This window comes from Typopeltis vanoorti, chromosome 7 (genome assembly GCF_054136105.1).
Source record: "Typopeltis vanoorti isolate ZY-2024b chromosome 7, IOZ_Tvanoo_1.0, whole genome shotgun sequence".
In the NCBI taxonomy this organism is placed as follows: Eukaryota; Metazoa; Arthropoda; class Arachnida; order Uropygi; family Thelyphonidae; genus Typopeltis; species Typopeltis vanoorti.
In genome coordinates this window covers 137,090,267-137,117,021 of record NC_143555.1, presented here as the reverse complement: position 1 = coordinate 137,117,021, position 26,755 = coordinate 137,090,267, and the positions used below count along the sequence as shown (strand labels likewise).

Sequence of the window (26,755 nt, the reverse complement as noted above, 5' to 3'; positions counted from 1 at the left end):
TATGTATTCATTTATGCATGAGTTTTTCAATATACTCACTTGTTTTATATTTTTTCAGCATTTTGAACAAGATGATCCTGACCTGTTCATGACTAAAATTAAATACATATTGGAGAATGATGTAGATGATATGGAACTATATTTTGTGGAAGAAGAGTTTGCTAATACAGGAATTAAGGTGAACATGTAATACTTTCACTATTTAATCAAAAAACTGTTCAAAAGCTTATATATATATATATATATATATGTATAAGTTTAAGCATTATGCAGTGTTTTCTGTTATTTTTCTCATTTTTTATTGTTTGATTTTTATGTATCAGGAAATTGAGCTAATACCTGGAGGTTCTCAATTAAAAGTAACTAATCAAAATAAACTTCAGTATTTGGATTCTTTAGCACAGTATCGATTAGCCAAGTGCATCAAAGCAGAAGTAGAGCATTTTCTAAAAGGTCTTAATGACCTCATTCCTGATAATCTGCTGTTCATCTTTGATGAAAATGAACTTGAGGTAAGATGTTTTCAAATATCATCACTTTCATTTATTTCAGTTAAAACAGCCATTGTACTTAACTAATTTATTGACCAAATCTTTTGTAGTAATAATATTTATGAGATCTATTAAAAAAAAATTATTCAGATTGATCTACTTTTATAAAGAATAAATAATTTATAGGATTGTAATTTAGTCCTCTTCAGATTAATGTCCTTCTACAGAACACTTTTTTCCATTGGTTGCCACTAATTGGAAAGATTTTATCAAAATTTCATTTAAGACAGTGCATGTAATATTGCATGTGGCATACAGAGAAGTCTAGTAAATATTAATAATAATTTTAGAATTATTGTTGGTACTATTTTATTTGTTTTAGACTGTGTAGTTAAGTATGGATCTTTGTTTGCAAATTTTAATAAATGATATTGTTTAAAAAATGTTTTACATGGCATCGATGTGTACAAAAAAAAAAAAAAAATTATGTCCAAGGCTTCCTTATTCATGAGTTTAACCTGTTTTGTGTGTGCAAGTGTAAGAAATGTTGTCAAAAGTGAGAAAATGAAGTAACTTATATTAACAAAGTAGGACAGGATAATGAATGTGTTAGAGAGAATGCATTGGAAGGAGTGAGCGATAGTGGATGAAATATCAGTAAGAGTATAAAAGAAGTGGCTGAAGGTAATATAGATAATGAGGTGACAGTGAGGAGATAAATAACCTGCTTATGTGGATATCCCTTTCATGGGATAAAACATGAGCTTGAGCAACATCATGGTTGGCATGTGGCACAGTAGGATGAAAAATGAAAGAAAATGCTAATAGGAAAAGTATGAAAGAGCAAAACTGGAATAAGAAGACGGCATTGGTTGATGTTTGTCCACATTCTTCTGCTTGATATTGTCTGCCATTCAAGGAGATTATTTTCGTGTTTGGTGCTGAAGATGATAACTACTCCCTTCTTTCCTTGATGATTAGTAAAATCCTGTGGCTGTTTTTGTCTTCTTTGTTTTAGTAACACCAATTACGTCAATGTGGTACTTCTCTAATTCTTTGTTCTGTTCTACTTCCTTTCCATTAATACTTATTTTGTTTATGGTATCTGTTTTGAATTCTACTGATTTAGAGTATGTTCCAGTGGTTGACTCTTCGCTGTTTGCTCTGGTTCCTTGATGTAAACAACAAGGGCAATGTTTAACTGGTTGATGCTGTCAACATGACTTCATGTTGTTGTACAATCATTGTCTTTTGGTTTAAATGAGTACAAAATACAGTTTGGTTGAATAAACCTCAAATTGTTAGTCATCTAGATTTGTTCAGTATCCAAGTAAATGCTGATGGGCTGCAGTACAATGTGGTGAGATTGGACATTAGGTCAGAAGCTCTGGTCAATTTTCTGCATTTCTTAAACGGTTATGTAGAGGTCTCCTTCCAGTTATATAGATTTGACTTTTAACATATTCATGTTGGGATGAAAGAAAACACTATACCCTGCAGAAATTTCATGCTTGCATTTTGACAGATGCATTATGTATTGTGACAGTTCTTTGATTGTAATAAATAACAATAAAATATAAATAATAAAATCTGCATTTGGGGGGGGGGGGGTTACGATATACAGTATTAGAAAATGGTAATGAAGTAGAAGGCTGTATTTAGTTGGTATATTTGAATTGTTAAAAGTTATAAATATATGAACCATCATTAATAAGCCATTCAAGAATGGGAAATATAAAGGAGAAAAAGAACAAATGCAGATAGAAATACTTTCATTACTGGTAAACGAATTAATAATTAATATTTGTGAAAATATATGTGTGCCCTATAAATTGCTGAGTGGAGCGAATAACAGTGATCCTATAAATTCTAGACATGTATATGTGAATTTATGATGGCATAATTAAACTAATGATGAAAGATTAATAATGGAACACGTATAGACAACAGTGATAACTTTAATTAAATAAAGGTACAAATATTTCGTACTGAAAGTAACAGTACATCCTCAGTAGAAACAAACAGTTAATGGAATACAAAGTATAGAACAGTTGGTGGATCACCAAATAAAATTGTTGTGCATGCCAGAAGATTAATTACTAAATATTATTAAATAATTCTTTAAAGATAATAATTTCATTGATGGTTGCATGAAATATTTGTACATTTATTTAATTAAAGTTATCACTATGGCCTATACATGTTCCATTATTAATTTACTATGCCACAGGTACCTTTTAAGATTAATGATGAGAGAGAAACATATTTTTTTGCAAAATTTATTATTGGTAAGTTGTTATAAATAACTTACCAATAATAAACAGCTGCTGGATACATTTGGTACTTCAGTAAATAACTACACTATCTATCAATAATTGTCTGTATACCCCTGTTATTTGAACTTATGGACCATTCCAGGTTTCTTAATAATATAAAAACTGGTGTACAGATAGTAGGAAGCAGTACTTCATCGCAGCAGTTGAATACAGCTGGTATGGCAACACGACATGAACTCAGTGACTTTGAGAGAGGTGCCATCATGGGCTGTCACATTGGTGACATGTCCATACGTGCCATTACTGCTCAACTGGAGCATCCAAAATCAATGGTTGGTGATGTGATCAACAAATAGAGACATTCTGGCATCACTAGTGAAGAAGACACCTAGGGTGGCCACCAAAAATGACCGACAAGGACAGGAGAGTGTTAAAATGGGTGGCATGCAAAAACTGGCTACAATTGGTACAGACCATCTGTGATGACTTCCAGAGTGCCAGTAACACCTGGTGAGCCCTAATACTGTATGAAAAGAACTCCACTTACTGCTTTTCCATGAAAGAGCAGTAGCACACAAGTTGATCATCACAACACTGAACAAGGCAGCTTATCTTACCTGGTGCAAAGAGTGTGAGTGTGTCAACTGGACAATTGACCAGTGAAAAACAGTACTCTGGAGCAAAGAAACAAGATTCACTTGTTTCCAGTCTGATGGCAGGATGTGGGTGTGGAGGCAGCCTAGTGAATGCTTGTTACCACAGTGTATTGTACCCACAGTAAAGTTTGGTGGTGGAGGAGTAATGGTGTGGGGTGCATTCAGCTGGTTTGGGGATGTGATCACTGGTCATTGTCCATGGTTCCATTAACACAGCTAAATACCTTGATATTCTGGATAATCAGGTGCTGCCTACACTGGAGTTTTTATGGAACGGACCCATAAAAATCAAGACAACAATATCCCATGCCACAAAGCTGCAGTTGTTATGGAATGGCATGAAGAGATGGGTGTTAAGTGACTGCCCTGGCATGTGCAGAGTCCTGACCTCAATCCCATCGAACACCTGTGGGACAAATTGGAAGTTTAGACTTGAGGTCCTGAGCAGCACGTTCTCGATCTGTTGCTGAACTCAGTGTTGCTTTGATGGAGGAATGGAGACAATTCCACCTGACGTTTGTTGCACATTGGTGGAAAACCTCCCTTGAAGGGTGCAGAGGTGATCAAAGCCAAAGGTGAACATATCCAATATTAGGGTTTACCTGCTGGTATCCATTCTAAATTGATAAAGTGTCTGGACAATTATTGGTAGGTAGTATATAAGGAAGGAGGGGGGGCTAATCCAATGAACTAATAATGTTGATCAGGTGATTTCATTTAGGCATGGCAGGAATACATACTGGTTGAATGAGCAATAAATGCATCTTGTTGTGCTTGTTATATGTATTTATTTCTCTGTTTTATGTATATTTCACATGGTTTTGTAATTATTTTCCTTTGTTTAGTTAGGATCAATATACATTTCATATAGTAATGGGATATATTAATTTCTGAACATTATCAGAATTATCTGCCCTTTCACAAATCCTACTTTCTTTTGTTACTTTTTTGCAAGTGGTTCTTCTGTCTTATCAATAATAGATAACAAAATATTAGCATATTTGAAATGTATGTAGAACTACTTCTTATAATACATAGAAGCATTCATTTTTATTCAGAAATGGTTAACTTTTAATACATCTATTTCCAAAAACTGGAATAAAAATGTTCCTATACTGTGAAAAACATTCCAACCTCAACAGATGCTATACTGCAGAAGCAAGAAAAACAAGCAGTTTTATTGTATCATTCAATACAGCACAGAGACATTTACAGTCTAATGTCCTATACTTAGCAATAATTAGTGCAATTAGAGACAACTGGAATGATACTTCCTAATGAAAAACACTCAGCTCCCACAATTTCTGTTTTGCTTGAATGCATGCAGCACATATACAACTAATTATGAAACACGTTTAACTAAATCAATGTCATGCTAAGTCAGACTATATCAAGCAATTAAGCACTCTAGTACATGAGCAATAAATCCTTCTTCTTAAGTTAAACATTAAACGCATACAATACACACACACTATATACTTCTAATCAATATTCTGTCTATGTTCATCTCTCACATTAAACTTGTCACAAACATCTATAATCATTCCAGATAATTTGTCTTATGGAAAACAGCCACTGCTAAATAATCACTTAAAGTCTCTAGTACTGTCCATACTTGATCATTACATTGCAATTTTCTTTCCTCTTAATTAACTGGGTAATATACAACAAATTTTGTACTTTACCATTCGTGGGGCAGGATTTCCAGGTCCGTCTGAATCGTCCTTCTTTGTCAAAATTACGACTCGGTACTTCCATAAGCATATGCCCACGTGGTGAGTTAATATGGTCGTCTGATTTCTGATTAAGCTTTGCTCTGCACCTGGCGTTGTGTCCACGTTTTTCTGGTTCTTCCTCGTCAGTACTGCCGGTTCCTAGGGAACGTCTGCAATTCTATTCCGTCGAAGCTTTAAGTGAAGGAGCGAAGACAGCATATGCCAACATCTCATGCTTAGCGCCGTCCAGAATTACGAACATCAAAGGGAAAGAGCTCGCTGTCTGACATTGTACTACCGCCTGGAATCGATCAGGAACCTCCGGTCCATGGGAGAGGACGAACAAACATCAAGCAGAACCAATAAAAGAGAGAGAGAGAGAGGTGCAAACCCTTTTTATTCTCCCTTCTTTTCTCACCTCTAGCGCCCTCTTCTTGCTGCGACTTTTTTTTTGCCTGCGGCAATTTGGCACATCGCGTATTCTCGGGTAGCGTCTTCTGGGAAGCGAATGTGCATAGTTTTCCAAAAATGACAAATGCCTCCGGCCTGCTTGTGACCTTTGGACTATTGTTTACACCTTATTTATCCATTCATTGTATGCAGAAAGTCTTAATATAACAATTATACACAAAGTTCTTGACATGACTTTGAATGGTTAACATTAAGTTTTACAATTCTACATAAAGAGATAATTCTATCTCTATTTACAGTTAATATTTTATTCTTTCTGCTCGAGTACAAGTTCTTCTCTCAGCTGATTCTTTTGACTTGTTAAATCCTGAATGAAATATTATTTTTTTTTAAGTTCTTCATTCAGGATGTAACATATGGTTTTACTATTATTTGATGTCAGTACTACCAGATCACTTTGATAGCCTGCCTTCCATAGTAACTATTCTACATAATAGTTTTACAAATCTGAAAGTTATTTTTTGAGTTCTGTGAGCTCAATAAGTATGTCTGTATTTATACTCTGGTTGATTCTGCTATATATAGCAGTATAGCCAACTACCGTACAAAGTCCCAACCGAAGCTCTGTAGATATAATGCTATTTTAAATAAAATTTACTTTAGCTAGCTATCCACTATAACAAACTATTTCTGTGGTTCCTGCCAGTTTGCTGTAGTAGATCAAATATAAAGACCTGTAATCTGATAGTCCAGAATATTCTAGCTATCTTCATTACATACCTAGTTGTAATGCTTACATGTATCTTCATACTCAATATTCTCCTCTAGCTTGTGATAATGAATCAGATATTTTGGACCATGTAAGCATTACAACTAGGTATGTAATGAAGATAGCTAGAATATTCTGGACCACCAGATTACAGGTCTTTATATTTGATCTACTACAGCAAACTGGCAGGAACCACAGAAATAGTTTGACCACCAAACTATGCCATATACTGTTGTTGAACACTGTCATGATTATTCAACAAAATCATGATTAGGTGCAGGTCAGTCAAGTTTTTCCACATCATTTGACTCAAGCCATGTCCTAGTGCATTATTATGTTGAAAGAGAAATGGGACTGTCCTGTAAAATTGCTATCAGAGTAAAAACATTGCATCATGCAGAAGTGCACATATATCCATTAGCATTCATTCTTGTAGTATGACAATCAAAGGAAGGTCCAAGTCCACAGCAGGAGAACTTCCTCCATACTGTTACAACTTTGCCATCAAACACAGTTGGAATAATGCACTTAGGCATTCCTAGACATCTGCTGTTCTTAGTTCCACATGGCCTTCTAATGCTCTGAGACCGGTTACAATAGTACTGATGTAGTCTATAGTTCTTTTGCTAATAGCTCATTTGCACTAGTGTAGTCTGCAGTGTTTGTTGGCATGCCAATGTTCAGTTTGTATGCAACTGCTCTTGCATAGAAACTGATATAAACTGCAAATGCAGATCCTCTGGAAACATATTCCATATGGAGGTGGACTGGGTCTAAAAATATTGGTTGCCAGGAGACAAAGGGGGGGGGGCATCCACAACCATAAGGCTATCATTTAATTTTTATAAGAAATAAATAAAATTTTCAAAAAATACATCTGGAAAAAAGGTGCAATTAATATTTTTGTAAAATAAATGTATATTTTAGTAATTACAGTGTACATATATTGTACATATTACTGGCAGTATACAGTAGATACTAAATGTAAATACAGATTGTTATAATTGAATTAAAAATTTTTTTTTTAAATTAAATAGTTTGCTTGTACTGAACATTTTACACATTAACAGGTAGTTCAAAAGCATATTTCATGCAGTCCACTATATTAAGAGCAATGGTTTGAATTCACTAGATGATTATGCGAATCTGTCAATTGCTTCTACATCCAATTCATTTAACAATTCCTTTTCAATGGATATCAGACATGTATGATTCCAAGTTCTCCTCAGACAGTGAATTTCTTAGCCTTGTCTTTGTGATCGTTAGCTTTGAAAATGTTCTCTCACATTAGACTTGAGTAACTGATAGTATGCAGATGACTTCATAAAGGTTATCATATACCTTGTCATGAAGTCTGTTGGATAGCAGAATTTTTAGTACATGCGATGGGCAAGTGCTACAAATTTTACACTTGTTGCAAATATCCATATTCTCACCATCATTAAGCAATAGCTTTAATATATCAAAGTTCAAAGCAAAAGAATACAATTCCAATATTACTTGATCTTTGCTGATTTGTGGAGACAGTTTAATAATATCTTCCAATGCTTCATCTTCAAGGCCCTTCTCTGCAATAGTTTTAAACTTTGCTGGGTCCAAGCAGGATAAATCTTTATAAAACTTTTTGTGTTGTACAAAGCATGAATGTAGTGACTGGACAATGCGGTCCATTATTAGGTTAAACACATTTACTTGAAAATCAGCTAGAGAATCTGAGGAATTTCCTTCATCATCTATTAGCTCATCAGCCATTTTCTTCTTCCTCCTTTGCCTCTTAACTGGCAATGCGCAAAGAGTTGATTTCCAATGTTTGATTTTCATCCATATTCAACTGTGAAATCTTGTCATTACATTTATTTACAAATTTCAATGCCTTGCTGTGAACGTTATCAAATGTTCTTGTCTGTTCCTTCAACTTTGTTGTAGCTGAATCTATTAAACTCCATGCAGTAAACATATCTAAACCACTTGTCTGTAAATAACTTGATAATGAGCTGTAGTTTCAAATATATACAAGTAAATGCTGTCAAAATTGTTTCAAACTTTTAGAAGACTTTGAAGTAAAACATTTGCATCTGTTTTTTGCATCAGACTTGTCTGAATCTTGTATCATTGATAAGCATGTCAATAAATTTACAAAAGTCCTGACAGTGGCATCATCAAAATGTCCAAATGTAGTTGTTGCTGCATTGGATTTTCCTGACCATCTTGTCGCACCAATTAGCTTTGTTTCATTTTTTCTTGTCCTAGATGTTTTCCAACAACTTCTAACCATACAGCCATTCTCATGTATGATGTTTTCCCAAAAGTTGCTAAATTCTGGAGCAAATTGAAAAACGAAACTGCAGGCATGCAACATTTTGTTGTTTCAGTTATCACCAAATTCAAGACATGGGCATAGCACCATATATGAACATGTTGATCAGCCACATCAGTAATGTTACTTCATAAACCGTTATACTGGCCATAGTAGTTTGCAACTCCATCTGTACTATCAGATAAACATTTTTTGGGATCAATTTTAAGATGCTGTAATGTTTCAGTCAATAGATCAAAAAGTCCCTGTCCTTATATCATCATTACTTGGCACAACTGAAAGTAGTCACTCACAGATAACACCTTTAAGCGCATACTGAATAATAATGCTAAACTGATTGATGGGTGAATTATCTTGTGTTGAATCAACTTGAATAGAATAATCTTTTGCTTGAGAAACTTCACGACTAATTCTTTCGTTTATCATATTTGATGAAATGCGATTTTATCACAGTTTATCAAATGCACTGTAGTGGATCCACTTCATCAGGGACCCACTTGCCGTTGGGCTAGCTGACACCCTGGCCAGAAACTGATATAAACTGCAAATGCAGATCCTCTGGAAACATATTCTATATATAACTCTCCAAACAATCAGGCAGACTTAACTGAAATTCTAGACACAAACCATGCTGTTTTAGTAGCAGAAGACCTGAACCCAAGCACACAGCTTGGAACAGCAGAACTACAAACTGAAATGGTAGCGCTCTCAACGACTTAGGTACTGCCAGGAACATCATGATTCTAGGACCTCCAGAACTCGCATACTACAGTGTTGCAGGACTTCCTGATGTCCTTGATATCGTGTCCAAAATATCATGCATCAATACCAAATAAGTGTAATGTAGGTTTGAATTCCAGGAAAAACACTCCATCAAACAACAGGTTGTCACAGTCATAGAAAATATCGATAAGCATCACACAGGGACAATCTTTCTGAATGTTGCCAAAGCATTTAACCATAGCACAATGTGCTTCTTTTCAAACCCCTAGATGCCAAATTCCTACTAGGATTGGTCAAACTTACTAAATTTGACCTCAGCAATCGCAAACTCTAATTAAAGCTGCAGGGAATTAGATTGTCTGAAAGCAAAATCACAGCAGGTGTTTTCCTTACGGCTCTATTATTTCCCCCTGCTCTTCACCATCTATATAACTGACATTCCGCAATGACCCTATATGCAGATAATGCTGCAATAATGATGTGCTCCCTCTGACCTAGATTAACAACTGAAAAACACAATCTTGGAACTAGAACAAAATAGTTCACAAAATATGAATTGATGTCAACACAGACAAGAGCACTGTAGCACTGTTTATAAGAGTATGAGTGTTCCTGAAGGGTGAAGTAATAATGTTTGCAAATCAGTTCCATGGCATCCAGTAGCCAAATACTTAAGAATGCAACTAGGTAAAGGGCTTTGCTTCATGACTCGTCATCGTTTGCCCATGCAATAGGCAGCTATACCAGTTACTCAACTGGCATACCCAGCTAAGCATGGAACTTAAACTACTATATGAGAAACTGATCAAACCAGTTCTGACTTATAGTTCACCCACCTGGATTCACCTGCAAGATTCAGATGTTAACAAACAACAGATAATCCAACAACAAATGTTTACAAATAACATTCAACACATATTTTGTCAGAGATGTACAATTTCACCAAGAAGCAAGTATCCCTAAGATGAAACTTTCTTATGCGAAAGGGTTGCAAAATTCTTTCAAATGCTGTCACCCACCCTAACCCATTAATCCAGAAATCAGGTCAGTATGGTCCTAAAAACCATACTGAGCAGATAAGCATTTTTAAGCCCACTGCCAGAAACTGAAAATGAGTGAACCAAAGGCTCAGTAATATTTCTCAAGTCTCCTTTATGGTCCGCAACCTAGCAGTAGACTATAACAAACATATCTTGGGACAAATTCCCCCCCCCCCCCCCAAAAAAAAAAAAAAAAAACTACTGCCAGTAGCCCATAATGGGTGAGCCGAGTGCTCAATAAACATCCTTAATTCAGCAATGTGGACCTGTGGTCCCTTATCCCTTTAAAGGGTTTACAAAGAAATAAGGGACCACAGGTCCAATCAAGTCATCCTGCCAGAAGTGTTAACAGTAAATAAAAGTGGAAAGAAGCATGTTTTTGGATTCTAGACTCTTCCTCTGACTCCACACTTTATAATGAGTGACTAACGTGACATGCCACAGTATACTAAAATCTTATTCATGTTTAATGCAAGTTCTCTTATGAAGTGATCACAGTCCATGGGACCAACCAAGACTGAGCATAAAGTTGCTCCCAATCCATTTATGCACTCAGAATCAGTTTCTTGATGAAAAACTTAAAATTTTTATCATAGTAGACTGGCTTTGATATTCATATCATAATTGTCAGAGTCATGTACATGTATATTTTTATTTTTCTCAGCAAATTTGATTTTAAGTTTGCTGATTCTTTTGACATAATGTTAAGTTTTCCCAGCAAGATGCTGTGATAACCTGCTGACATAACTTTTTATAGATATCTATCAGTGTGTTGGGTTTCATAATTAACATGACACAAACTCTGGCAAATTTTTATGTTTCTTGAAATATCCTGGCTTTTTAAAAGGGTACACTTGAATGTTTTTATCAATGGTAAACTTGTTTGGTGTGCTTGACCACATTTCAACGTGATGCATTTGGAGTTTTGCATTCACGAGTGTAATTCTCATGGAGTTGACAAGTAAGGGTATTACAACAGAACTATGGTAAGCATTGAAATAAATTTTGATTCCTTTCACAAACCACGTAATTGAAGGATTGTCTTCTGTATGTGTGGGTTAAGGCTTCATAGCCAACAAAGTCAAACTTATGATGCCATTAAGCCATACTGAAGGGTAATAATTGAAAATCCATTCGAACATTTGCTCCTTTGTCCATCAGTATACTGTAATAGGAATATTTTCTTGATATCTAGAAACAGTAGAAAATGCATATATGTATTGGAATATATTTTTAAACTCCTTCCATCTCTGGAAGGATGATAACAAGTGCTATGCAACTGTTGAATTTTTAAAATGGAAAACATTTCCAGAAAAATTTTTAACAGTTTTTACCTGTCCATCAGGTGCCTAATGATCATGCCATGATGATACAACACTCTCCAGTATTGTATCCATTTTTGATTGCTCATTGGAATAGCTTCATAATATTTAAAAAAAAAAAAAAAAAAACCCTATAAATTTATTGGAATCCATTTCTACTAACTTAGTTAACATTATTTACAAGGCCCTTTCACTTTGGAAAGTTAATATTCATTTCTCATTTTTTTACTGCATTCTCTTAAATGTATATTTTAGCAGCATTAATTCAAACTGGATATATATATGTGTGTGTTAACATTTTAATTCTTACTATTATTTTTTGTTTCCCCCTCAGTTACTTATGTGTGGTACTGGTCAGTATAGCATAGCTGACTTTAAAGGAAATCATGCAGTCAGTGGATCTTCTTATGAGTTCAGAAAAGTAAGACATGGAATATAATAATTTAATAGCAAAAAATTGTTATATTTTCATTAATGTTTAAATCTGAAATATGTGAATTTAATCTGAATCTGATTTTTAATGCGCACTGTCCTACCAAATGTCATAGCATGCAAAGTTTGTGATCCATAAAGGAAATTACCAGTTCTCATGGAAATAATTTTAATTTTTTGTGTGATGAATGCATGATGAGTACACCGAAAGAGTTCAGAGATCAAAAAATTGTCAGAGATCATATAGGGATCTCTGACAATTTTTCCACAGTAGTCCACATTAGGCATTGTGCTGAAGAAATGGAAGTTCAAGGTAACACTGCGACAAATCATAATCTGTGCTGCCCTATTCTTATGATTTGATTAGATATGGAAAATGGTGGATTTTTTTTAAGTGAATATATTGTTCTAGTGATGAAGTTTGGAGGTGACAGTGTAATAACATACAAATAGCACAATCAGGGATGCATCATTCCATAAATGACTGGTCATAAAGCAGAATGAATTATGACTGCTGGGTCCCCTACAGTGTGGTAATTTTATTGCACTGGCTCTTACATCTTTCAGAGCTTTGTTCCAATACACATGGTCTAAAAAAGAACATCAAAACATTATAGTGGGCATCAATAGAATAGCTATGGATTGCAGAATTAGGACTTGGCCAAGAAAGCCCTTTTCATTAGAACTTATTAATCCTTCTAAGGAGGTGAGGAACATAGTTCCACTATATTTCTGTCAGAAATTAGTAGAAGTCTTTATGTTGCACTGAAACCATTATTATGACTAATAGTAGAACAGCACATTATTAATTTCTGTTAATAAACACATTTTCTTTATATCTGTTTACATCTACATGTGCCCATAACTTTTGCCAGGATAATGTATTTATTTAAATCTATAAGTAATTCAGTATAATATGACTTTCAAAATCTGTATAGATTAATGATAAAATTTTAATAGAACTCTCTCACTATAGCAAACTTGTTCAGAGTAAAGGAATAGTTTTATACTGGAAAGTTATCTCAGGAAAGTGATGATGAGGTTTGCTACAGTTTATTTCTTTGGAGTAACTTAGATGCTATGTGAGCTTTGGCTGGGACTTTTGTAATTTGTTACAGTGAGTGTGTTCAGTATAACATTGTTTGCTGTAGTGAGTTAGCTGTGCCAGCGGCACAAGGTAAATTTAAATTTTAATAAATTATCTGTTTCTACAAAAATGTTGCTTACTATATGTGTGAATAAAAATGCTGAATTAGATTAAATACCTTTGCAGATAAAATATTAAAGTTATAATTTGAAAAATACTTGTTAGGTATTGGATTGGTTCTGGACAGCTATATCTAACTTCTCAGAAGAGGAAATGGCAAGACTTCTTCAGTTTACAACAGGCTGTTCACAGCTCCCACCTGGTGGATTTGCAGAACTCAATCCAAAATTCCATATAACAGCAGCACCAACATCTGGAAATTTACCTACAGCACATACATGGTTAGTAGTATTTTATAATGGCATGAATTATTAATAGTATAAGAGTGCCATCTTTCATTTTAAAGCTTAGTTATTTCAGGCCTCAGCAGATACACCTGCCTGCTCACAAGTGGCTTGTAGATTTTGGCAGCTGCAAGTAGCTGCAGACTGTTCTAGTTGGCAAACTAGAATGTGTTTGTTCAATAAAAAACAACTTTCTAAACAAAATATTTTTTAACAACACACAAATGCAGCACTACTACTGATTACTTTGGAATTCCTACTGACTTATTGATCAAAAAGTCAGTAGGAATTAACACCAAAAATTGTCTCAAGCCCTAGTTATTTGCATATACAAAAGAGGAATAAAAATGTGGTAAGATGAAGTGCAATAGATAATGGCATATCAGTTATTGGCCTTGCTTCCCCCATTTCTATTTTTATTCATTTTGACATAATTCATATTTTATTAGAAGGATGGAGTGTTTGGAAGACAGAAAGGCTGATAACTGGCATGTTACCATACTGGGATACAGTATGAAATAAATTGCACTTGAAGGTTTCAAGTTTCGATGAATAATTTTTTTGCTAATTACTTCAGTGTGCCTTGAGGGAGTAGTGGTAAGCATTATTCCTACCTTTATTCAGTTTTTCCTTTTCCAAATCATAAATACAGATTAAAATATCTTCAGAATAATGTGGAAATGGAGAAACTCATAACCAATCTTTAATACTAATAAATAATTTATTAAAATTTACTGATTGAAATTTTAGAATACTAAATGACAAAATATGCCTGAATATTTTCAAAAGGAGACATGATTGCCATTTTGTAGACACCTCAAATTTAATTACTTGTAAAAACCTGTGCTGTATACGAGAAGTCAACAGCATTAATAACAATGTGCTTGCTGTTTTAAAAATTGTGTCATCAGATTATTATTATTACACACGAATTATGGGCTACTTCATGGAGTCTTTAGATCATCAAGGGAGACTCTTAACATCATGCCAAGCACTAACCAACATTTACACAGTGTCTATCATACTTTGCTTTGAAGTCATGGCACCAACAAGAGAATCTGGCAACCTCTTCCACTCATTTACCATTCTAAGCAAAAAAAAAAATGTAGCCCTGACATTCCCTGCTGACTACACTCTTGCTCATTTTCCAAGGATAGCCCTTGGTTCTCCCACCACCACCACCACCAGACCACCAGAACTATTTGGGAAAAATTTCCTGTGTATTAATCTTGTAAAAACCCTTCAGTAGTATGTCTCCATCATATTACTCCTTTTCTGCCTGCCAACAAGTTTCTTTAACCCACAAATCTTCAACCTGTTCTCATAAGGCTCATTCCATAGACCTGCTATCCGTGTATAGAGGCTTAAGTGCTGTGAGGATATTGTGTTGGAGGCTTAATGAATTGTATACAGCACTCAGAAAGGATTAAAACAGAATTTAATACTTCCTATATTTCGTCTCAGTCACTGAGACATCTTCAGGGATTACAAAAAAAAACTAATGTAACATAAATACAAATATCACACAATACTAAGCCCAACCACGTGGGTTACACTAACGTCTAGTGTCAGATTGAAACATGTCTATTGAAACATATAGGTGATATTATACACCCTTACCCTTGTCTCACTCCTCTTTTGATATCTATTGTATCATTATTAATTTCATTTGTAATTTGTGTCTTCTGATTCCAGTATAATTCTGTTATTATTATTCTGAGGTCTTTTGTATCAATTTGAATGTCTTTTAATATTTCTATTAACATTGCACGGCTTACTGTGTCAAATGCTTTTTTGAAAGTCTATAAAGCATAGATATGTTATTATTTATTTCTATTGATCTTTCAATAACAGTCTTTAATTCATATGTTGTTAATTGTACTTTTTCCTAGCATCTTTTTGTTGTTTGTTTATATGTAATTTAATTCTAGAAGACATTCTATTTTTATTATTTTCAGTAGTATTTTTGAAGCATGGGATATGTTCTAAAATCTTTATATTGGACTGCAAATAGATTTTATGGTAGTACACCTGTATCATATATATTCTGTATTATTTCAATTAAAAAAACTGTTCCTTTTCCTCTATCTCTTAACTCAGCTGATGATATTCCATCACATCCTGTCATTTTATCATTATGTAATTCTTTTATTGTGCTTACTATTTCTTCTTTAGGTATACCTGGATTATTTGAATGAAGACTGATCATAAGTTTGCCAGACCTGTGGTCATTATACAGTTCTGTTAGATATTCCTTCAATCTTTGTATCTTGTCTTCTGGGTTTATAATAACATTCTCATCTTTTAAATAAGAAAGTTTAATTTTGAATTTAACTCGACAATTTTATTTTCTTTATCTAATTTCTCTACTTCTAAGCAATTATTATTGATCCATCCATGTTTTCCTTCTCTACATTTATTTTTTATTTGTCTATCTAATTTTTTATATTCTTCATTTCCATTGGTGTTATTTTTCTAGGTTTTTCTTTTATCAATTAGTTCTAGTATCTCTTCAGTCATCCATGTCTTTTTAAAATTTGCTCTTTGTTTTTCCAATACATTTTTCTGCTGCAGTCAATATTGCTTCTTTTATCTTGATCCATTTGTTGGGGGGTCTTCTTTCTTTTCAGTATACTCTGCTATATTATTCTGAAATAAAATCCTGCTGTTACTGTTATTAATTTATCTGTATCTCACCTGAATATTCTAAATCTGTTATCTTTTTTTTTAACACTTTATATTGTAATTCTCACAGGTCTGTGGTCTGATCATAATAAAATATATTTGATTAGTATGTGTACCATTGGGAGATCTCCATGTATACTTTTCTTTTTGTTCATAAAAAGTGTCGGCAATAACAGAACAGTTACAGCAAAAAAAAGACCTAAAAGAAGAACCCCTTCTCCCAACTAGACTATATGCAAGGGTGGTCTGAAAAGTCTCGGCCTAACAATGAAAAAACAAATTTATAATTTCAAAATTATTTTTATTTTTCAACATAATCTCCCTTAAGACTAATACATTTATTCCAGTGATGCTCCAGTGCCATTATCCTGTCCCTGTAGTGGTTCTCAGTAAGATCTACAAAATACCCTTCTACAGCTGTAATCACCTCTTGATTCGAAGAAAAATGCTGACCAGTGAAGAAGAGTTTTAATTTTGGGAAGAGATAGAAGTCAGATGGAGCCAAATCTGTGGAATAGGGTGGATGCTCCAACAATTCATAGTACAGATCCCTTATTTTCCCATTGCCAAAACACCTTTGTGGACAGGTGCATTGTCCTGATGAAAGATGATTTTTTCCTTCTGCAAACCAGATCTTTTCTCGCGGATTTTTCGTCTAATCTGGTTAAAAGATCGGAATAATATTCTCTGGTTATTGCTTTACCCTTTTCAAGATAATTAATAAACAAAATCCCAAAACACCGATGCCATGACTTTTCCTGCTGATGGAACTGACTTTGTCTTTTTTGGTGCTGAACAACCGGCTTCTGTCCACTGTTTTGACTGCTGTTTGGATTCTGGTGTGTAATGGTGAATCCAAGTCTTATCCATAATAATAAATCAACACACAAAATCAGTTTTATTCTTGTTAAAATGCCCCAAGCACTGTTCAAAGATTTTCATGCGAGTGCGTTTTTGATCTGCTGTGAGCAAGTGCAGCACCCATCTTGAGCAAAGCTTTTTCATTTGCAATTCTCCATGCAAAATATATCCTACATGTTCTTTTGAAATGCCTATAGTCTCAGCAATTTCAGGCACTTTGACTTGCCGGTCATTCAATACCACATAGTGCACTTGATCAATGATTTCTGGTGTTGTTACACGTTTTGGATGTCCTTCATGTGGATCATCTTGAAGACTGGTATGGCCATGTTTAAACTCAGCAGTCCATTTCGTAATTGTCGAAAACGAAGAAGAAGAGTGCCCATAAACTTTTATGAACTTTGAATTAATTTCTTTTGCCGTTAAACCCTTCTTTTACAAAGAATTTTATAACTGCACAATACTCAATTTTATTCATTTCAAGGGATACAGACAACACTTTTGCTTCAGACAGTTGTATAAAACAAACTACTTGATAGAACGACATGCAATTTCACATGGAATCTTATGGCAGTTGTACCAACTTAGAAAAAAAAAAAAAGTCTCTTGTCGATAGTGTTGCCATCTGTGGTCAAAACTGAGAACTTTTCAGACCACTCTTGTATACACCATATCCTTGCCGTATATCAAAGGTACAGATAAACTGGGTTCACTCCTAAAACAACACGAAATCAGAAGAGTTTATAAACCTATGGACAGTCTCCACTTTCCTCAGACAACTTAGGGATTACCAGTATCCTCTCTCTCTCCTTCCCAGGTTTCTACAGTATCCTGTGTTAAATGGCATTCAGTTCTTTGGACAAACAGATTGGACCACCATTACCAGAAGAAAAGAACAAAAAAATATATATTTGGTATAGAGACCCAAAAAGTGAACTAACCCAACATATACCCTAGATGAAGATGTTTCATCAGGTAGTGGAAAAGAAAAAAACAAGCTATTACAGAGATCTCGGTTTAAATCACTTTTCCTAGAAGTAGGTCATATACTTCAAAACCTATTTAACTGAAATAATAGGGTAATTTTATGTATATTTTAGTGCATCACCCTATCCCTATTTAACTAATTTAATAATTAAATATTTAATTTAGTTATTAAATTAGTTACTTCATTACCTGTCTCTACATTGTTTATTCTAGAAATTTCATTGTGAACAAACTACTCATCCACTTACCCCCCCACACACACACACACTTGGGTTATCTATTTTACTTTAGTGCAAACAAACATATAGTTTTAACACCTTGCTGTGTAGTCAACACACTTTTTTTAACTTTTGAAATAGCATGGAAGAAAAGGAGTAATGTTGATTTTAGTTAATAATTAAACAATAAGCTATGAAATTATACAAAATTTATTTTGTTTATATAACCTCAAAGAATCAGAATTATTATTATTGTATGGGCACCTCCATGGAATCTGAAGACTCGTTGTGGGACACCCAAACTATCCACACAATCTATCATACCTCTCCTTGAACCCATTAACAGATTAAGCACTCAAAACTGACTCTGGCATTCCACTCATTCACAACTCTCCATCCAAAAAATCTAATTCCCCACCACACCCTTACTAGCCACACCTTTATTCAACTTCTAGGGATGAACCCTTGTTCTGGCCTCTCCAGCCAAGTACTGAAATATTTCCCCTGCATCTATCCTATAAGGATAGGATAACTCTTTAAGCAACTTAAATGTCTCTATCATATCCCCCTCTTTTTCTCCTATCAAACCAACTTCTGCAATCCACACACCCTCAATCTATCTTCATAGGGAACATTCCAGAGACCGCTCACCATCTTGGTCACTTTCCTCTGAATCTTCTCCACCACTTTCTCAACCCCAAGAAACCCAGGCAACCAGACCTCAGCACAGTAATCCAGATGTGGACATATCAAGGCCTTATAAAGAGGAATAACGTCTTTCTTATCTCTACTTGTCAATGTTCTTCAATAGCCAAGTAATGTTATGGGCTACCTTAGGAACATTAGCAATATGTCCTCTAAACGTTAACTCTCTGTCTACCACCACCCCTAAATCTCTAGCTTTGTCTATTTACTGAAGTACAGTGCCATCAATGTGACACAGCTTGTAATCTATTATACCAAAATTCATAACCTTGCATTTCTCCACATTAAACTGACACACATTATCTTTTGCACATGCTGACAGCTTATTTAAATTGTCCTGTAAATTCTCCACATCGTATTGATTAACTATTACTCTACCTAATCCAACGTCATCAGCAAACAACTGAATATTTCTTTTCAGGTTATTTCCTATATCATTTATGTACAAATTAAACAATGGGCCCAGCACCGAACTTTGAGGCACACCACTAGTCACCTGTTTTCACCTTGATTCTGCCCCTTCATGTATCACTTTTTGATATCTGTCCAGTAGCCTCCCTCTTATCCACTTAACCAGTGGCACATCCATCCTAATTTGTATGAATTTTACCATGAATTTAAAGTGTGTTACACAAATTGGCTGTACCAAAGCCCCATGAAGGAAGACACAGAATTTTTTTTTTAAATAATAAAGTTCATTAATATTTTCTTAATTTATATTTATTATTAAAATATGCCACAGGTACTTTGATGTTTCAAAATTTTCTTGGCATTTCTGCATTGTTACATCACTTATTATTTGTTATGTAAATTTTAAATTCAGTGACCATGATGTGTTTCTTATATGCTCTTTTAAATTCATTTTTAAGTTTGTTTTTTCTTGTTCTTTTTTAGTTTCAATCAGCTCTGCCTTCCAGACTACAACTCTTACGACCAATTTGAAAAAGCACTGAGGTTAGCTATTAGTGAAGGTTCTGAAGGCTTTGGTATGATTTAATATGGAAGCACGTCAGTTTGAAGAGAAATTAAGTCAGCTTATTTATCCAGTCTTTCAAAAGAAGATGAGGCTCAAAATAATATATTTTACAAAAATAAAATTATGAATCTTAGTCCTCTAGAAAGGGGACTGATATCCAGAAGATTCCTATGGAATGTTGTATTTTGATTCTATATGAAGACACAAATTAAAGTGCAGGTAGTTTTCAAATGAAAGATAACATTTTCTTCCATAAAGCTGGGATCCATCTGTGTCTTATTACAAGAAAATTTCAGAGTGATAATTCTCATTAAACTTTAACTTGACATGTAAGAGGTGTGAAACTGTTTCCTGTTGTAAATCAAATGATTAGACTAATGGAAAATAAAGACATCTGGAGGATCAGTTTCAGTAACCTCGAAGATTTCCACTAGTCACTTGAATTCATGTAGATATTCTCATCACTGTGATTTTCATCCACTCTTTTGAAATTCTTCAAATATTCCATAAGTTATGAGCACTTTTGTGATAATCCTTGATTACTTACTGGACAGAGATGTCCTTCTGCAACGACAACATGCAAGACAAAATAAGTCCACCCTCTGTTATGCAACTTCTAGTTTTTTGATAAATGCTTTCTCTTGTTTTTAAACTTTTATACTGATTGTATTATAAAGTATTAAAAAAAATCCTTCAAGATGTCTTTCTTGAAATGTCTTTTACAGTCCTAAAAGGTTTCGGATTAACCTGACATTTTCAAGCCTTAAACTTTTGAATTTTGCTTGTTTTGTTGATGTACATATAAAGTATTTTCTATTCACAAGATCATCATTAAAAAAAAAAAAAAAAAATTTAAATATTTACGATTTTTGTTGTCTTGTATTTTAAAATTCACTCCTATCACTTAAATATCTCTATGAATATTGAATGATTTACATTCATAAACAGCATTGATTTTTTTGTAACTTATCAAAGTAATACATAAATAAAGATTATTATTTGGTACTTAAGAGGCAGCTTGAAGCAGACCAATGCATAAAAATTTGCAAGGGAAGGGTTTTAGAAGTACATGGGGATAGTCAAGTGGTATCTGGAGGAAGCAATATCAGATTGTATACCTATGATTAGGAGGATTTAATCAGATAGGAGTTAGATGGATGAATAGTATCATGAAACAGGAGCTGCAAAAAAAAAAAATGTCATGAATGGTATATAAGGAGAAAGGTGACCAGCAAGCCCACGAGCAGTACATGAATCAGGCAAGAAAGGTTATGAGCATCATAAAGGCAAAACTGGATTATGAGAAAAAAGTAGCCAAGCAGATCAAAGGAAATCCCAAAGAGTTCTTTCATTATGTTACAAGTATGAGGAAGAATGACTATGAAAGATAACTTTAGCAAGTGCTGATAGTAGTGGGGTGACAGAAGCAGACAAAATTGTTTCATTATTGGCTGTGACCATCTTGCAAGAGTATATCATCCAAGTGAGGATATACTGCGGTGACAAATGTGACATGACAGGAATTGGTGTGAAAACAGAAGTTGATGAATTGGAAGTACTAAGATATTATTGAATCTCAATGCAAATACAGCTATGGTATTAAATCAGATGTCAGCTTGCTTTTTAGACGAATGTGCAAGTGTATTGCTTCTGACTAGGCTGTTTAATTTAAACTTCAGCTCTGGAAAAGTCCCAAGGGAGTGAAAGAAGGGCAAAATGGTGTTCCATTGCCCAAAGAAGTCTCTAAAACTGCAGTAGCAGTTAATAGACCTATCAGTATCTCAGGAGTAGTGGTAAAAGTACTAGAAAATTGGCCAAGACCAATTTTCTCTGAAAGTGTTAAGAATGAGATGCATGTACACTAGTGGCCAAAATTGTGGAAACCTTTTGGAAAAAGTGTATTTTTGAGGTTTGATGGCTCATAACACCACTTTTTTTTTTCGGGGGGGAGGGGAATACAATAAAATTATATATATCAATGGAAAGATGATTTAATCAAGAATGTAATGAAATGAAGTTTGTTCAATTATCTATATTCTATGAAAAGTTATAGCCAAATAACCAGAAAAAAAGAAGCACAACTTGCTTAGGTCGATATGAAGTAGCTTTCCTTCATTTGAATGTAGCCAATGAACATGAGTGTTTAGAGAGCCAATCAGGTGTCATCTTGTTTTGGCAATGAACCAATGTGGTCACAGTAGGATTCAGCTATTGATGTCATGTATTGGAGCTGAGAAAAGGACATTTGTAAGTGTGTTATGTGATTGCTATCAAGTTGGTTGGATTTTTTTCTGTTCTTTCATTTAGTGAGCTTGTAAAACATAATAAAATTAAAGAAATGGTGCTAAGAGTTGACTGGTCACACAGAAAGCGATGTAAAATAGTACTATTAAGTGAACAAGGCTACAGTTATGAAGAAATCAGAAGAAAGATTGGTGGAAAAACCAAAGGTGGCATTTCTAAATTTTTGAAGAGGTATAAGGAGACTCAGTCACTACAAAACCAGACTGGTAAAGGCAGGAAAAGATGCACAACAGCAAGTGATGATAGAAGAATTGAGAGACTGTGTCTATGTGACAGAAGAAAATCATCTGGGTGTATACAAGATAAAATGGCGCAATACAATGTGAAGTTGAGTGCAAGGATTCGGTGCAGACTTCAGGAATTTGGTCTAAATGCTAGAATTCCACGAAAAAAGCCATCTTTATCTATCAAACAAAGGTTGAAAAGATTAAACTAGGCTAAAACCCATGTTAACTGGACAGTGGAACAATGGGACAGTGTTATTTGGAGTGATGAGACCAAAATCTCCCTGTTTGGTAGTGATGACATAAAATATGTAAGGAGAAGAATTGGAGGAGATTTACATCCTGATTGCATTACACTTACCGTGAAACACCCACTTAGTGTTATGATCTGGGATTGTATGACATCAAAAGGTGTGGGCAGAATTTGTGTGATTAATGGGAATATAAATGCCCCAAAATACATAAATGAAATACTTGAGCCCAAACTGGAGCATTCCGCACGTGATCTTTTCCAAGATAATGAAGCATTTATATTTCAACAGGATTCAGCTCCATGTCATGTTGCTGCTGTGTGCAAAAAGTGGTTTCAAGATAATCATATTCCACTACTGGAATGGCCTGGGAATAGCCCAGACCTTAACCCAATCGAAAATCTATGGAGCCGACTAAAGAAACTTGTTAGTCAGAAGCAACCCAGCAATAAAACCCAACTAATAGAAGCAATAATTCAATTGCTTCTTGGTTTCACATTATAACAGCTGCAGAACTAAAAAACTTGGTTCACTCCATGGGAAGGCATCGTAAGGCTGTAATTAACGCTAAAGGTTACCCGACTAAGTATTAACTCACATTGTGAGAATATTTTTATATCTCATTTTTTCTATGTGTTTCACTTTTCTTCTTTATAACTGCTGTTCTAATAAAAAATCCTTCATAAAAGTTATTGCATTACATTCTTGATTAAATTATCTTTCCATTGATATATAATTTTATGGTATTACTAAAAAAAAAAAAAGTGGTGTTATGAGCCATCAAACCTCAAAAACACACTTTTTCCAAAAGGTTTCTGCAATTTTGGCCACTAGTGTATGTGCACACACACACACTTTACTCAAACTGTTTTCGTTCTTTAAGTTGGAGATGTGCAGATAGTCTGTAGATTAATTAGTCTTAAAACTGCAAAGACTGGCAGGAATAGTAAAAGATATACATTTACAGGTTAGAGATTGCTGAATGTAATCAGTGACAGGAATAAGTGGCATCAATTGTAATAAAGATATATGTCACAATCATACACTGCTGCATGAAATGGAAATGTAAGAATCTGGATTGTCCAGGGCATAGGCTACAAAGAATAATCTTTTAAGTAAGATAAAGATAAAAATAGCATTCCATATTTACAAAAATAGAAATTGCTGTGATATTTTGTACACTTCAATAAAAAAAAATTGCTTTAGTTATATTCTTTTTCCACAGCATTTCCATGGAATACAAAGAATCATTGGGAAGGTCCATATTAACTCTACCAAAGTTGATCCTTTGTTCTCTGCTCTGCGAGATATATATACTGAAAAATTTTTCTGCATCAGTTCTGTATAATCCTTTTAGTAACTTGTATTTCTATTCTATTCTTTCACATACTCTCCACTCACCTTTTCTATCAGCTAATTTTTGCAATCTTGATAAATCCTGGTAATATGCCAATGGCCACTCACTTCATAATCCTTTCCACAACCTTGTCCCCAAGAAACCAATTTGTAATCTGTGCACAGTAATCAAGATATAATTGAGAGATATCCAAGCCTTACATATAGGGAGAATAATTCTTTATATTTGTCAGGTATGTCCTTCAATTAACCAAGTAATTGTATGATCTACTTTGGCTACATTTACCCTCTGAACAACTCCATATTTACCATACATCTCTCAATGATTTCAATTATTCTTGATACATAAATATGTTAATTTATTTATATTTGCTTGTAATATTTAATTTTATCATCAACAGTCCTATATAATTCTCTTATTTTGTATAAAAAATAATAAAATCCATCTTGTAGCACTTAGGTGGACAAAGGATGCTAGCAGCACTGTGTTTACCACAGTGCCATATTGCTACTCATGCAAGCATATGCATTTCATAGTGAGATGTGAGTTATTAGCATAATGCAGCACTGTTGTTTACAGTATATGCAGTTTGTGCCGGTAGTAGAGTATTCGTAGTGCTTATCGTGTTTTTACACTATCTCTATAAATATTTGAACATTACAATTAGTTTTTATTTTAGAACATTATTGGGGTTATGATAATGGCTCAGGGAAAAAAAAATCAGCTAACGCCTTTTTATTCCCATATATAGGGAGTAGGCGAGAGTGTTTTAGCCCTATCTAACTTTTGGAGACTGAGTGGGCAGTTCAATCTCCACTGGTACCCAATCAGAGATAGCTGGCCCAAGGCTATCACTAATTAAGCGGCATGCAGTGAAGAGAGATAGCTCAACAAGTGCTGTCATCTCGTGGTTCCTAACACTCATATTTAATGTCTGAAATAATGTCGGTTCTATGGTCGATTTTCTTGAGTTTACGGAATGTAAAACGCGAGTTTCTGGGAGGGAAAAAACCCGCTTGCCTGTGCCAGAGATTGACTAACTCGGGAGCTGGTCAAAAAAAGGCTTAGAAAAATTTCTTCTAGTCGCCGACTAGATTTGAAACCAAGAAGTCTTCCTTCATGCAGTCAAGTGCTGTGGTGTGCAAATGCCACATCCACTGAACTACACAGGCTTTTATTTTAAAGTAATTTTGAATTATATTAAACTGTATAATTTTATCAATATAACCAATATTTTTTCATGTTTATTTATTTATTTTTATCATAATTTTAATATTTTATCCAACCACGTATACACTATACTTGCAGTGTGTATGTATGTATATTTCGAAAGCACACCCCCACGATTTCAAGCCATGAGCCGCCATGAAAATATAGCCAAGTTAGCCAGTCTTGGGCAAGTAATGCAGAGTTTTCTCCCCAGTTTATGCTGTGTTTTTCCTCCCGCAAGCAAACAGCAAACTGGCCCTGAGAAGATAACACTTCTACAGACATAGGATACACTGGGAGACAAAGTTCGAACTACCATATCCTTGTATAATGGTCACGGTTATGATTTTGTAAATGTTAATATTCCATCAACAGAATCTGTAGTATTAAAGTAAGAAAGAATATATCATTTTAAGATGAAACAGAAATGAGGAAACTCACCAATCAATAAAATATTACTTTCACTGTATAAGAATAAAAAATATGAAAATCTAAATAAACAATACATAGATCTAACCCTCTTTTACCTTTACACTGTCGAGGTTTCTATTCCTTATAACCGTAACCGTTATATGAAGATAGTGGTTGGCCTATGCCTCAATGCCAGTTTGTGGGAGGAAAAATCCCATATAAACTGGGGAGAAAAACTCTGCAGTCCTGACCCATGACCGGCTAACTTGGCTATGTCCGAGAAAAATCCTAAGCTCATGTCAGCGACGGAAATTGAACCCAGGACACTCCTGTCCCAGGCATGTGGTTGTGAAGCAGCCAGCCACTCTGACATAAAATACATAGATACATAAAATTATATTTTATGAAATTTTTCTTGCACTTTTACTTTTCATATATTGGTATCAGTGCAACATCATTTCAATTTTTAGTGAATAACATTTTCAGTGATCAATAGTTCGTGCAATGAATTTTCCCTGTGATGAATTGTTCGGACACAAATTATATATATTCTTTTATGTCTGTGTCACCAGGTCACATCCATTCTCTCCATTTTTAATTTTGTGAAAATTAAAATTCCATGCAACACCCTGTAGAGACTACAAAATCCAGCTGAAGCAATCCTTTTATCCAACATAACTCATTCTATTATATTAAGTGAGTAAATTATTGTGGCATGCCATTCATTCCAATTCATCCATTTCTGAATTGCCTTCAACTATCCCAATATCTTTACCACCACTTTTGAGATACTGATTAGTTTAAAAAAAAGTTAGAGCTAAAATGGTTTTCCAAATTCATTGGGAATAAGAGACATTAGATTTTAGGTTATTAACTTCTCATTGATGTTAATATCATTATCATTTAATGTTATTTAATTTAATT

General features: G+C 34.3%; 1 protein-coding gene across 4 annotated transcripts in view; it reads left to right on the top strand.

Annotated features, from left to right (window-relative positions):
- Positions 1 to 20,778, top strand: part of LOC150105111 (apoptosis-resistant E3 ubiquitin protein ligase 1) — a 377,933-nt gene extending 357,155 nt beyond the window's left edge. For all 4 annotated transcript variants that reach the window (XM_090395495.1, XM_090395494.1, XM_090395496.1 and 1 more), the window contains 5 exons: positions 59 to 178; positions 324 to 512; positions 12,055 to 12,141; positions 13,465 to 13,640; positions 19,994 to 20,778. In XM_090395495.1, coding sequence (XP_090251621.1) covers positions 59 to 178; positions 324 to 512; positions 12,055 to 12,141; positions 13,465 to 13,640; positions 19,994 to 20,096 — 675 coding nt within the window. In that variant the 3' untranslated portion in view covers positions 20,097 to 20,778. The remainder of the gene's footprint in view (positions 1 to 58; positions 179 to 323; positions 513 to 12,054; positions 12,142 to 13,464; positions 13,641 to 19,993) is intronic.
- The last annotated feature ends 5,977 nt before the right edge of the window (positions 20,779 to 26,755 follow it).